Source organism: Elaeis guineensis, chromosome 5 (genome assembly GCF_000442705.2).
Source record: "Elaeis guineensis isolate ETL-2024a chromosome 5, EG11, whole genome shotgun sequence".
NCBI lineage: Eukaryota > Viridiplantae > Streptophyta > Magnoliopsida > Arecales > Arecaceae > Elaeis > Elaeis guineensis.
Genome location: NC_025997.2, coordinates 642,370 through 655,553, shown reverse-complemented (window position 1 = coordinate 655,553; position 13,184 = coordinate 642,370). Strand labels below are relative to the sequence as shown.

General features: G+C 38.3%; 1 protein-coding gene across 1 annotated transcript; it reads right to left on the bottom strand.

Annotated features, from left to right (window-relative positions):
• Positions 1 to 367: 367 nt before the first annotated feature.
• On the bottom strand, positions 368 to 4,093 carry LOC105032588 (O-fucosyltransferase 19). Its single transcript, XM_010907066.4, has 8 exons — positions 3,409 to 4,093; positions 2,303 to 2,375; positions 2,157 to 2,227; positions 1,975 to 2,063; positions 1,733 to 1,865; positions 1,386 to 1,615; positions 828 to 1,304; positions 368 to 710 (listed from the first exon to the last, which is right to left on the bottom strand). The coding sequence occupies exons 1-8, from the start codon at positions 3,757 to 3,759 to the stop codon at positions 512 to 514; spliced, it is 1,623 nt and encodes a 540-aa protein (XP_010905368.1). The 5' UTR covers positions 3,760 to 4,093; the 3' UTR covers positions 368 to 511.
• Positions 4,094 to 13,184: the final 9,091 nt, after the last annotated feature.

The window sequence follows — 13,184 nt, the reverse complement described above, 5'->3', positions numbered from 1 at the left end:
CAGTATAGCTGGAATCTTCTATTTAGCTTGTAGCCGAGAAATAAAATGATTATAACAAACTCTAATTTTATGTTAGAGTAGCGTACCATCCAAGTCATTCTTTATCCTTCCATTTTCACATTCTTCATCTCGTAAGTTAGAAAGCATAATGTCATGCATGTACAGGGACTTCTGTGAATCAAGACATGGATATTCACCATAATCCAATTATAGCCACATTGTATATTATCACCATCATTTATAAATCTAAAACCAAAAAATAATTATACGTCCATATAAAGAACAAAATGATTTGGAAAAGAGAAGGTTGGAATGATATCAGGCCGCATTATTTGTCTTAATGCAATAATTCATGATCTGGTTGAAATGAAATTGGCAACATTAGAAAAACTTTATTTCCTGTATTTATTTATTTTTTTCAAAAAATCTATATACTGTATTTCTAAGTACCTATGTGTCATTCTGTAAAGTCATCCCTAAAATCCAAAATTGTCAGCGCCACAGGCATGTACTACGTCTGTTGTTTTTTGCACATGCACCCAGGATTAGGGTTCGCATAAAAGAACTCCTCTGACCTAGGATTGGGTCCTCCTTTTCTTTCATCTGGACCTCCAAGTCTATTGACATGATACTTTTTCACCTTAAGTTCGAATTCTTTCCAAGATATTTTTCCTTCATCAAGCTGATCAATCAAGTTCACAAATCTTTGCCTGAACAGAAGTCAAAAAAGAAAGGAAGGAAAAAAAAAAAAAAAAAAAAATCAATTTTAGGTAATCGACTGAATTCTGGGAGCACTTAATTAGAGATATACTTGGCACCAGATATACCTGTCAGGACTGATGGTCTTGAGAAATCCCTCGAATTTTCTATGACCCTGCACTGCTTTGGCCATGTTGCCGTCATAAGTATGCACGAAAACATCACTATTAAGGGCAACAATGTAGTCCAAAGCAGCAAGCCGGTTCCGATGCTCGGAGAGAGGCTTCAGTTCCTCTCTTGTTGTCAGACTGCTATGTGTATGAATATTTGGGTATTCTGCTTTTAAGGCGTCCGAGCTATTGGCACCATAAGCTGGTCCTGCAGCAATGTAGATGTTTGTGGTGGAAGGATAGCCCATAGCCTTCAAGAAAATAGCAGCTTCTCGTGGAGTCATTGGGCAACCCCCTTGTATTCGTTTCTGCATGCTATTAATCTCTTTTTCTTTCCAGTGCGTCACATTATAACGCATGACCCGTAATTCTTCTGCCTCTTCTAATGTCAGGCTGTGGCTGCAACCTGTAAATGAGAGCATGTCCTTCTCGTACCTGCAATTCGAATTAAATAGATGCTTATGTGTGCTGCACCCACACACACACACGTACATTGCTCGAACGAAATAATAATACCTCAAATGAAGTGCAATATAAGGATCCCTTCCATTCCTCAGCCTGGCGACGATCAACTTCCCAAGTTTCTCAATTTCTTCTGCATATCTAAGTGCTTTGTAGTTTGCACGGCACCGGAGTTTCTGAATGGAAGGAGAAAGGTGATTATTTGCGAGCCTGGTATCTGAATGCGTAAACTTCATCACTTTTTTCTTTATCAGGATCGGCCTTAAAGCTTTATAGTAAGAAACCTGAAGAGTGGGAGATCAGATTGGTTATCATTTTAATTGGTTTCACGAGCAACTCAATGCATGTAAAACAAAACACTCTAGCAACTCTAATGCAGAGCAAAATGCTCCAGCACATACTTTAGACCACGAAACAGGTGCTCTCCGATAGGGCTTCATTTTTGCATACGCTTGTGGGAGAGACTCAACAATCAGGACATCATCTCTCAAGGTATCAATAAAATGCTTCACATCAAATATGTCTCCGAATTCGCTGCAAAAATCAATTCAAATTTGCAAAAATCAATTTAAAATAAAAATAATCATTGAATATATATATATATATATGGACAGATTAATGATGCAAAATCAAGTCTTAATACCTTCGATCTGTCCAGAAAGAATCATGGTCGAGAGAAGGAATTACCAGTGTTGCATTCATTATTTTTGCAATCGCAACCATATCGCTTATCTATATTTAGAAAGTTAGGAGATGAAGTCAAATAATTAACTTGCTTCCATGTATAACAGAAGTAAAATAAGAACCCGATGAAACGGTACGCACTCCCATCCTCATCTGATTCAGTCCACCATTAGGATGGAATAACAAGTAGCCTGATGTACCATCAGCGCTCCCTACAGTAAAAATGGTAAATTGTTCACAATAACTGAAGTGAAAAATATGCAGTCTTCAGCACAAAGACAACTTACTGTAACAGTTCTTGGGGCGCTTGATGCATTGATGGTACTCTTCGCTATCTGGTTTAGTCCAGATATCAAGAATCTATGGAATATCAAATAAGAAGAACATTTTAAATGATTATTAGTTTCAAGAATCATGATCCCATATAAAAGTACATGTTCTATAATGTAATTATTGCTCAGAATTTGCTGAGCTAAATACTAGCTTAGCATCAGGCTGATCGAAAGTCTAGGTTCTTTTTGCAAAAGCTAATCGGTACAATTATTGGTATCTCAGTCCATTTATAAAAACAAATAATTCGTATGTGCTCCATACGCTTGCGTAAACTTTGAGGAAAGCTTACAACTTTTCATAGCTGCGACATATTTAATGGAGATACCAGGCAGCAGAATATACGCCAACGGGCAACCCAACGACAGGAGTCAAAAACATATAATAATAAAACAGAACTGCCAGATGGGATCTTTTCCATATCCCTCACTCTCCACCACCAATCATATAAATTAATGGACACAAAAAATCAACAGTAAAATAACAATCATAACGTCCAAAGAGAGGAAGAAAAAGGCGAGAGCTTTTTTTTTGTAAATAAGAGAAATTCTTTTTATTTGACTTCTATTCAACGAAGAACAAATGCTCTACTCTTTCATGAAACTAAATAATAAAAGTCTAACAATGATACATCAAATTAAAAAATAAGTCAAAATTTCAAAGAAGGCGTCCTTGTGCTCCCACCAAAAAGAAAACCAATTTTTTTTAAAAAAAATTGTTCTGCTAGGAGTTTCTTTGATTTAAAAAAGCCACATGCACAAAGAGCAATCGGTGAAATTGTGAAAACGAACCGATCCAAAAGTAAATAATCAGAAACCAGAGCATCATATAAATAACACAAGACAGGACGATATAACCAAGCAATCCCATACCAAGAACTTCAATTTTTTTCAGAAAACAAATAAAAAATCTTGATTTTTTTTTTTTTTTTCCGAGAGAAGAAGAAGAAAGAAAGAAAGAAAGAAAGGATGTATAACTTGAAAACGGCAAAAGAGATTTATCTTCCTTTTATATATATATAAAAAAAAATAAAAGAGGAGGAAATCTGGGGATATATATATACCGGATGAGCAGATTCTCTCTTGGGCGGTCTGGTCTGGTTCTCCAGCGTGACCCTTTCGGCTATGTTCGCACCGCCGGCAATCTGGTGGACCACGCTCTGGCGCTCCGGGAGGTCGTCGATCCGGCGAGAGGTCGAAATCGCGGCGATCCCGAGCAGAGCGACTAGGAAGATCGCCATCATGAGCAAATTCATCATCTTCCATACCTTCCAACTACCCGTTCTCCCACCGCCGGCCTTGCCATTAGGTGGTCTCCGCGGAGGCGAGCGAGGATCCTCCTCCGGGTCTCCGCACTCCGCCAACCTCCTCCGCGGGATAGGGAGGGCCTTACCACCGGCGATCGTTTCCATCATCTCCGACGATATATGATCGATCGGAGATTGAGGAGGAAGCGAGACCCCGGAAACGACGACGTCGACGGTGATGGGTGGGGTTGGAGAACCGTCCGACGCTTCTCTCTCTCCCTCTCCCTCCACTCGTGTGGTTTTCACTCTCCGAAATCCATGGTGCGGTGGGAGGTAGGAAGGTCTCTCTTAATTTTTATATATACATATATACGGAAACAATTAATTCCCGGCCCCTAACTGCCACGATGAATCTATCGAATCCAACTTACACTCCTCTTAGAATCTTGAGATATTATCTACTAATAATTATTCCGGAAGATCGTACGCCTCTACTCTGAATCCGAAACCGACTTTATTTATCTGTTAACCTCCACGAAAAAGGTCAGACCCGGGACGACCAGTGGTGTGCGGACACTCGGTCTCTCATAAAGCATAAAAAATAATAATTTCTTTCACTGCAGAAGGCCACAAAGACCGCAAAATTTTGTTACTGCAGCCTTTTACGTGGACTTGGATGTTCCGGCCACTTGGATGAATAATGAATATAAACTCTCCCCTCTGTTCGGTTCTCAAAATTAATCAAGTCACGTCCTCCATGGAACTACAAAGATATAAGCTGGAAAAGCTGAATAATGCTTTTATTTATGTAAATTAAAGATAAATTCATTAGGCTAATTGCAATGAGGGTTCTATTTTTTCTTTATTTTAAAAATATAATAGTAATATTAAAGAGACAACACCACTTTCGGACCCAAATTTGTTGGCTAATTTGAGGTGCTATGACTTCGAAACAGCACTTTATCGAGTTTGGATGTTATTCTCGTGAGTTTCTCGATTTGCGCATAGATGATATGGAGGCCGTACGTCTAAAGAAATCTTAGAGTTCCCTTCTCTACCAAAGTCCAATGAAGATAATAACAGTGGCTATCAACAGCAAATTTATGAGACCATATTAAGTAGGAGTTCTAATTTGATTATTAATAAAATACTAGAGATTGCCTGTGATGCTAATTAATCGGTTCACTAGTTCTATGTGGAAGTCAATAAATGGCAAAGTAATACTTTTCGACTTTAACTAACTCCACCTGAGCTCTATGCGCTGCACTAACCCAGGCTGCCATATCGGACCGGTGAAAAAAAACAAATAGTAGTCAACGGATGGGTGGTTGACAAGCATTACCCATATATTAATACAACAATGTTCTAGATCTCCAAGAATGCACAAAAAAAGAAAAAGAAAAAGAAAAAAAAAAGAAAAGAAGGAAAAAAAAAAAAGTTACGGGAACTCGAAGGTAAATGTGCTCCCACGAGGAGTTAACATAGTCATATTATGATGTTGCGGTCAATCTCCTCATCATCTGGTCGTCGAAAACAAACGTCTGTAAAAAAAATCCGCACTGACCGGAGGTGACTCCGACGGGGATCCTCCGACGGTCAAATCAGAGAGGAGACTAAGCAACAGTAAAAAAGAAGAATCAAGAAGCTCAACGAGAGAGGGTGAGAGCGAGAGCTAGGGAGGAAAGGTTCAAGGATTTCGAAAGAAACCTCCTCAGCACTGTTGCCTTCCCCGATTTATAGTAAGAGGTGGTATGGTCCTGCCGTTGGTGATGTAGATAACTGGAGAGTTGTCAAATCATCGGAGGTTGTCAAATTGCCGGGGGTTGTCACGTCGTTGACAGGCTGACAGGTCCTAGGAATTAATTTGCGTCCTTGGCAGGACAGCGTCCCAGATTTTCTGACAGGACAACACCCTCTGGCGGTTGCACGACATGTCCTTGATAGGATTGCAGCCCATGCCGCTCGTTCGGCATCTAGAAGGACCTGTAGAGGTCGGACGTTGGTTGTCCAAACCGACAGTAAGTCGGTGACGTTCTACCCGACAGGGGGTCGGCGATGGGAGATCGACTTTCAGGCGATCGGAGGCAGTATTGGCCTGTTAGGCCGACACGTTCCGGCTGGGCATGATCGGTAGTTACCGTTGGTGTTGTCCGTCGTCAGATGGGCAAAATCGATCGGTCCATCCTCGTGGATGGGTCGGCATCGGGATCCGTCGGTGAGTCGGCGTCGAGGATGGGTCGGCGAGGATGGGTCGGCGTCGTCATCCGTTAGTGAGTCGGCATTGGTGAGTCGGCATCAAGGTCGGTCAGTATATCCCAACATATGATATTTGAAATGTTATATTACGAAGGGACAGCCATTGAAAATCTGATCATTTATTTGCTTATTAATTGGGTGGTTAGTCACGACCGTCAAAATTAACTAAGTTTACAGTAATACGATGGAAAACATGATATTATGAGAAAGAAAATACCCATTTTGTCCCTCCTTCTTGTAAGTTGTGCTATCCGCGCATTTGTTAATATTTAGTAGCCTGGGCATGTTCCTTGCACGTACCGCCGCAGGGGAAACAGGTTGAGGCGTCACTCGTAATTTTCCTGCGGGCCACGAATTCTGCCGAGAAGAGGAAACGGTGGGTACGGCAAAAACTAGTTAAAAAGTTTAATTTCATTACTGTCTGGCACACAACGTGATCCAAGGTATTTCTTTACCCTTTGCTTCCGTTTAGTATGGATAATCTGATGATTTCTAAAAATCATCCATCTGAAAAAAATAATTACAAAATTTTTTTTATTATATTTGATTGATAGAAAAAATATTTTAAAAAATAATATTGAAAAAAAATTATTATATTTGATTGGAGACAATCTTATATAAAAATATGATGAAATTTATAAATATATTTTATTAAAATAAAATAATTTTTTTAATATTAAGATAGTATTTCTATCTCTAATTAATTTTTATATAATGACTATAAATACATAGTTCTTTGTATAATGCCATCTACATATTAATTTTTTTGATAAAAATTATTTATTAAATAAATTTAAGAATACATTAAAAAAATTCAATAATTACATATATATTTTATAGAAAATATTTTTGATCAAGTATAGATTATCATCGCTCGAAAATTTATCAAATACTAACTCTTTATAATATTTATTTTATTTTCTCTTTTCAAAAAATAAATATAAAATTTATTAATTTTTTTTATATTTTTTTCATCAAATATGATAATCTAATATTAAATTTATTTTTTAATATTAAAATAACTCCAACCAAATTGGCATTATGTCTAGATTTTTTTTCCCCTTCGGCCAGTGGAAAACGGGGCAGGCCAATTTTTTCTTTAGTTATGTTTATCACTCTAACGTAGAAATAGCCTCACGTTGTTATATTAGTCGCTTGTTGTATATGAAATTGTCAAGGGCAATGATATTACATTTTTTATTTAATTTTTGAATATTGAAAAAGTTAAAAGAATATGGGTGTCAAGTTGTCAGTAACATTTGTTATTCTTCCAAAGACATCATTTCCGTTACTACAAGGCGGATCGAATCGAATGAAACTGTGGGCTGGAGCGATCCTACAATTTAGTAAAAATTCTTCCAATTTACAAAACCAATCAAGAAATTGGATAGGATTCTTCGATTTTTGACCCTTCGATACTTGAGTCAGTTCGAGCCTTGAGAACAGAGATGGAACAAAGTGAAAAAGCAAGGGAGATCGAATGAAACTGAAGGAAAATTAGGTAGGTGCCAAGATTCTAACCTAGTTTCCGACTAGTAAGATCTCCCCTAGTTTTAAAGAATCGAACTTACCAATAGAGGATCTCTGATCCTCCATCTATAAAAGGATTGAAGAGGCTGTTCCAGAGTTTGTTAGTCCATTAGAAGAGTTTGTTAGGTGGTTAGAAAATCATCTGAGGTGAGTTGGTGTACAGCTGTGTATATGAGCTGGATATAAAATCATACCTAGCTGTATCTGCCAACTGTACATGAGATCGTGGTCAGTTGTGATTTGATTGCAGAAACTACTATGGGCGCTCGCGGAACGATTAAGCTCGTCAATATAATAGTTCATCTCGATAGATGACTGGGGTGAAACAGAAACTAGTCATAAGAATCATCTCGGATATGAGACATCACGATTTAGATCGGTAAATATTTAATTTGAATATTCTTTTATCAGCTGAGACTTATCATCTCGAATATAGAATATCATGATGTCTTTTATTCAGATCAGTAAAATATCGATTTGAATCTATTTATCGGTAAATTGAATTGTTGGAATTTGATATTTTGATATTGATATTTTTTTGATCTCATAATGCTACGTATTTTGAGACTGATATAGTGCATTAATAATTTTTTTATTTTTTAAATGAGTTCGGAAGTTCCCGGTTCCTAAATTATTCGAGAAAATTCGTGTTCCTAAAGGGCGGGTCTGCTCGTCGATAAATGACAGGTTTCCACGATAGACAGACACCCCGGCAGCAATGGCAGTTACAATCTCACGAACGAAAACCACGATTTTATGGACAAATCCAGCAAACTTCCTTCTTCGGATGTACGCCACGTGCCTGCAAGTTCGGGTTACACATCTCAATCGCACAGTAAGACTTCTTCATGACAACTAACATCCTTAATACTTATTTATATGCAATATGCTGTCAACATTACAAATGACCTCTCCGTACCCCCAAAAAATTTGATAATAATAAATGCCCTCTAACTTATATTCCTAATTTATCCCTCGAATCGATGCCAACAACCTAGCTTCACTGCAATAAATTGACGCATCAGGTGTCGGAAGCTGCTTCTCTGAGTCAAGAAAATGTCCAACGTTTATGATCAGAACGGCTAAAACCATCGCACCATGCCCTCTCTCTCTCTGTTTTTTTCTTTTTTTTTTTCTTTTTGTGAAATTATCGCACCATGATGCCTGGTTGAAAGATGGAGTTCATTTGATCACAACCGTAATATCGTGGGAAGCGTGATTTATCTCCAGTTCGTAGTAGGTCGAGGCGATCCATTTTTCTGGAGTTTTAGGGTTTACCAGGATGAAGTGCATGTGTCATTGTGAAGTCACCGTGTAATGCGATCGGGCCTAAAAGAGAGAGAGAGAGAAAGAAATAGAAAAAAAAAATGGTCTTCCACTTGGGCAGAATTCCACTACAGACATAATCTTTTAATATTCGTCAATCGCAACGCGTGGAGCAAGTCACGGGTGCGATGGTGGAGAGGCCTTTCATAGTGGGTGTCAACTTCCAGCCTTGCGGTCAATAGTTGTTGTCGTCTTACTACGCAAATGAGTCGTATCCATGATGTCATAAGCGCAGATCAATTTCGTGATCGACTCCGATGGTAGATCGCCTGGTGGAGTCAATTCAAAGACTCGACGCACCAAGTGCTTGAACTCGCGGACAAATAACCAGCTGAACTCGATGGCAGGTCATCGTAGGTCTCCGGTCCACGTCTGTTGTCCGTAACCAGCCGAGCCTACGGCTGATAGACAATGGACAAGTCAACCGGACCGGGAAAACAAAGGTGAGGACCGTTTGCCGTCTTTACCCGTTTCGCATGCGTGACCCCGGCACATCTTTACACGTCGGGACCAGGTTCTCCGCACATGGGACTTTCCGTGCGTGCAAGCAGTCGATCCACGATATTGGAAACCGATTTGATCAAAGGGGTCGAGCTGATTGGGTCATTGGAGTTCTCGACTTATCTATTGTCCAGGTCGGAAGGATCGGTGCCGTGCGTCCTTGCCTTGCTAATTTGGTGGCCGTTGTTGCGCTCAGGGGGCGATGGATGGCGGAGGTCTCGCTCAGACTGTCGCTCCACTAGATCTAATCTGAAATCCTAAAGACAAGGAAGTTCATCCATCAGAATATGTCTGGCAGAAGTCCCTCTTATGCCTAAATCAAATATGCTCTCAGAAAGAAAAAGAAAAAAGAAAAAGAAAAGAAAAGAAAAGAAAAGAAGATTTGAGAGTGGTAGCATAGGATAGTTGAAAGATAACTTACTTGGAGAGCCCCTGGTAATACAATATATAGGCAAGGGCTAGAGCCAAGCGAATCAAACACGTACATAATTATGATAACAGCTCGTGTATCTTGTGTGTGTATTCTGTTTGTGCATCTTTGTTGTGCGGATTGCTCGTGCACCATGCATATTTGGAAACACTTCATAATCATGGCTGAACTATTGCCACGTGACAAGTTTGAGTGGTTAGCTTGTGGCTATATGGCGAACCCTATTGCCTGATTTGTCACGTCGGTTGTGGTTGGTCCTGAGGTGCGCTATTTGCACCTCTATTTTCGAGGCCAAGCTTAGTAGCTTTTCTCTTATCAAGCTGACTAATCGAGACATGCCATGAAGTTAATCAATCAGGGTTGTCTTTTCAATTTTAAAAATCTTTTGGAGACTTCATTAATAATTTCATCAAGCATCTTTCCTTCCTGAAGCAATATCATTAGCGATAGAATTTTAGGGGCAATGATTAGACACATTGCTCATAGCGATCCGAATGACGGTTTAGGATGGAACACCCTATTGACATATGGCAGAGATCAAACCGAGTACCCTAACAATGGTGTCAGCCCAAGTTGCCCGAGGCTCTATATAATGCTAGTGATCTATACATGCACCATCTCCATTTCGAGCCTTCTGTAGCCAATTGTTTGAAGAGAGGCTGAGAGTGGGCTAGCGCTTCATCTCCGAAGTTCCTTCACCATCCTGTCTTTGGCTAGAGTTTCTTCTCATTTTTCCCACCTATGTTTGTCCTTCCATTCCTCCATTGGAACTTTCTCATTTTAAGGTGCTGTTTAGTATATCACCGGTGATGTAATCACTAGAGTAATGTGATCACTGGGATAATATAAATACTGAAATAATATACAAATACAGAAGTGATATATAATTATCGTGTTTGGTATATCACTGAAATATCACTGAAAATAAAACTTCACTGCGTTTGATATATTACCAAATAGTGATAGTGATAATATATAAAATACCATAAATAATCTTATATATTAGTACATAATAACTACTCTACAACTTGATTAAACATTCTTCATTTATAACTCTTCATAAAAATATGTAGCAATAGTAATAATAATAATTTTTATTTATTTATTTATTATTATAGATATTTATTTTGATGAACCTATTAAAATGATATTACAATAATATTATATATAATCAGGCTTGATTAGACTTAGCCAATTTTGACTATCAATATTAGGGTTGCCCACTAAGAATGATTTAGCCCATCAAAATAAATTAAAAAAAAAAAATGAAGGATTTAGCATGATCTATCCATGCCAATTAACCGTAGCTACCTACAGAAATAAAGTAGATATTTAATAAATAAATAAAAAATATTTATATCATTTAACTAAATCTATCAATAAAAATAAAAAACACATCTAGTAGATAAGCATATACAGAAAAAGATAATGAGAATTTTTATTTTCTTCTCAATTTACTGACTAAAAATATTTTTATCCCAAAATAATTTCAGCACATCACTAGTACCCGATGATATGCTATCACCTGAGGTATGTGTAGTGATTTTAGCATGATCTATCCATGTCAATTAACTGTAGCTACCTACAGAAATAAAGTAGATATTTAATAAATAAATAAAAGATATTCATATCATTTAACTAAATCTGTCAATAAAAATAAAAAACACATCTAGTAGATAAGCATATATAGAAAAAGATAAGGAGGATTTTTATTTTCTTCCCAATTTACTGACTAGAAATATTTTTGTCCCAAAATAATTTCAGCATATCATTAGTACCCGATGATATGCTATCACCTGAGGTATGTGTAGTGATAGCATTACTGCATTGCAGTGATGCTATCATTGAATTTATCACTAGATCCTTTAGATTTAGGGGGTGTTTGGTTTGGAGGAGTAGGGGTTTAGAATCGAAATCGGAATGGGTGACTTCTATTCCAACCATTTGGTTAGGAAGAGTCCCATTCTGATTCTGATTCCGGGGTAGAATGAGAATAGGTCAATCTGTATAGAACTCAATCCCTACTCTCCTCTATGGATTCAATTTTTCATTCCAATTTCGATTTTGATTCCGATCACGAACTAAATACATTGGGGGATTTGACTATTCCGATTCTAATTCCAAACTATTTTCATTTCCATTCCCATTTTGATTCCGATTACGAACCAAATATCCTCTTAAAGTTTTCACCCCTTGTTTCCCCCTTTTCTCCTCTTCTATTCCTTTGTTTGCTTTGGTCGGAGCTAATGTTGAGGCAAATAGCAGAGTGGTCATTGGATAACGAGCCAATGGCTTGACGCTCTTTTGATCGAGCCTTCAAGGCTTTGAAGGGATCCTCATTGGAGGCTGAAAGAAAAGAATTTTAGGGGGGGCCAACTTGAATAGGATCCCCTCAAAGTATCATATTTCTCAGAGACCTTTTTTTTTTGGAGTCATTCTGGCCTTCTGATCACTGGCATCGCATGAGAAGGACCGACTGGTCGTTTATGAGGAGACTTTGGAGCTTCTTTTCCCAATTCTTTTTGTCATTTTGCCGAGCTTGTCCGCAATGTCTAGAGGATTAATATGTGGAGGTGTTTGGTTGGAAGGAATGGAGGTCTGGAATCGAAATCGGAATAGATGATTTCTATTTCAACTGTTTGATTGGAAGAAGTTCCATTTCGATTGCGATTTTGGAGTGGAATGAGAATGGATCAATCTATATAGAACTCAATCCTTATTCTCTTCTATGAATTTAATTTTTCATTCCAATTTCGATTTCGATCATCAACCAAATGCTTCGAAGAATTTAGCCATTCCTATTTCAATTTCAAACCATTATGATTCTCATTTTTATTTTGATTTCGGTTACGAACCAAATACCTCCAATATTCATCCATTACCGTTAGATAGGTTGAGTTTTCATGTGTCAAGCACTCAGACCGATGGAGAGCATTACATAATGATTGAACTGCATTTTGGCGGTCTTTCTAAGAAATAGTTTAATGATTGACCAGTCCAAAATTTTAAGCTTTCAGAAGCCCAAATCCTTCATCTTTATGTCCAAATCCGTCGATCAATACAACCTATGCATCGCTTTCGTACTCCCCAATTGCGTCCTTTTTGTCCATAAACCACGCCAAGCAGACCGTCACTGCTGCAGTGTCCTGCCAGCGAAGTCCTCCCTCAGAACCTACGTAGACATATCAGAAGTTCATGGGTTCTTCACGACAACACCTAACAAGAAATCTCCAAAAGGCCTCTGTGTGAACCTTCTGCGATAAAACTGAAGTTAACCTAGATGATTCTTTTAATTGTTTTTGGTTCCTATATTTTTCCGTATTGCTGAATTACATGAGCATTCTGCAGCTAGCGTGATGTCCGTCTCTTGATACAACCGCCTATGATTTGCCCGTCTCTTCCGTCAATCGGTAGCATGGTGATCCAGATGATGAAAAACAACTCGGAAAACAAATCTCCCGCTTTTTGTCTCTAGATTGCCTGAATTTAAAGTCACATTTATTAGGCAATCTGAAAGCAACACAACCAAGAGCTGCAAAGAACTGGTTGG

Coding starts and splice junctions, on each gene's coding strand:
- LOC105032588 (XM_010907066.4), bottom strand. CDS start 3,759: ATGATGGAAACGATCGCCGGTGGTAAGGCCCTCCCTATCCCGCGGAGG. Junction 2,064..2,156: donor TGAATCAGATGAGGATGGGA/GTGCGTACCGTT, acceptor TTCTAAATATAG/ATAAGCGATATGGTTGCGAT. Junction 1,305..1,385: donor TATATTGCACTTCATTTGAG/GTATTATTATTT, acceptor TTCGAATTGCAG/GTACGAGAAGGACATGCTCT.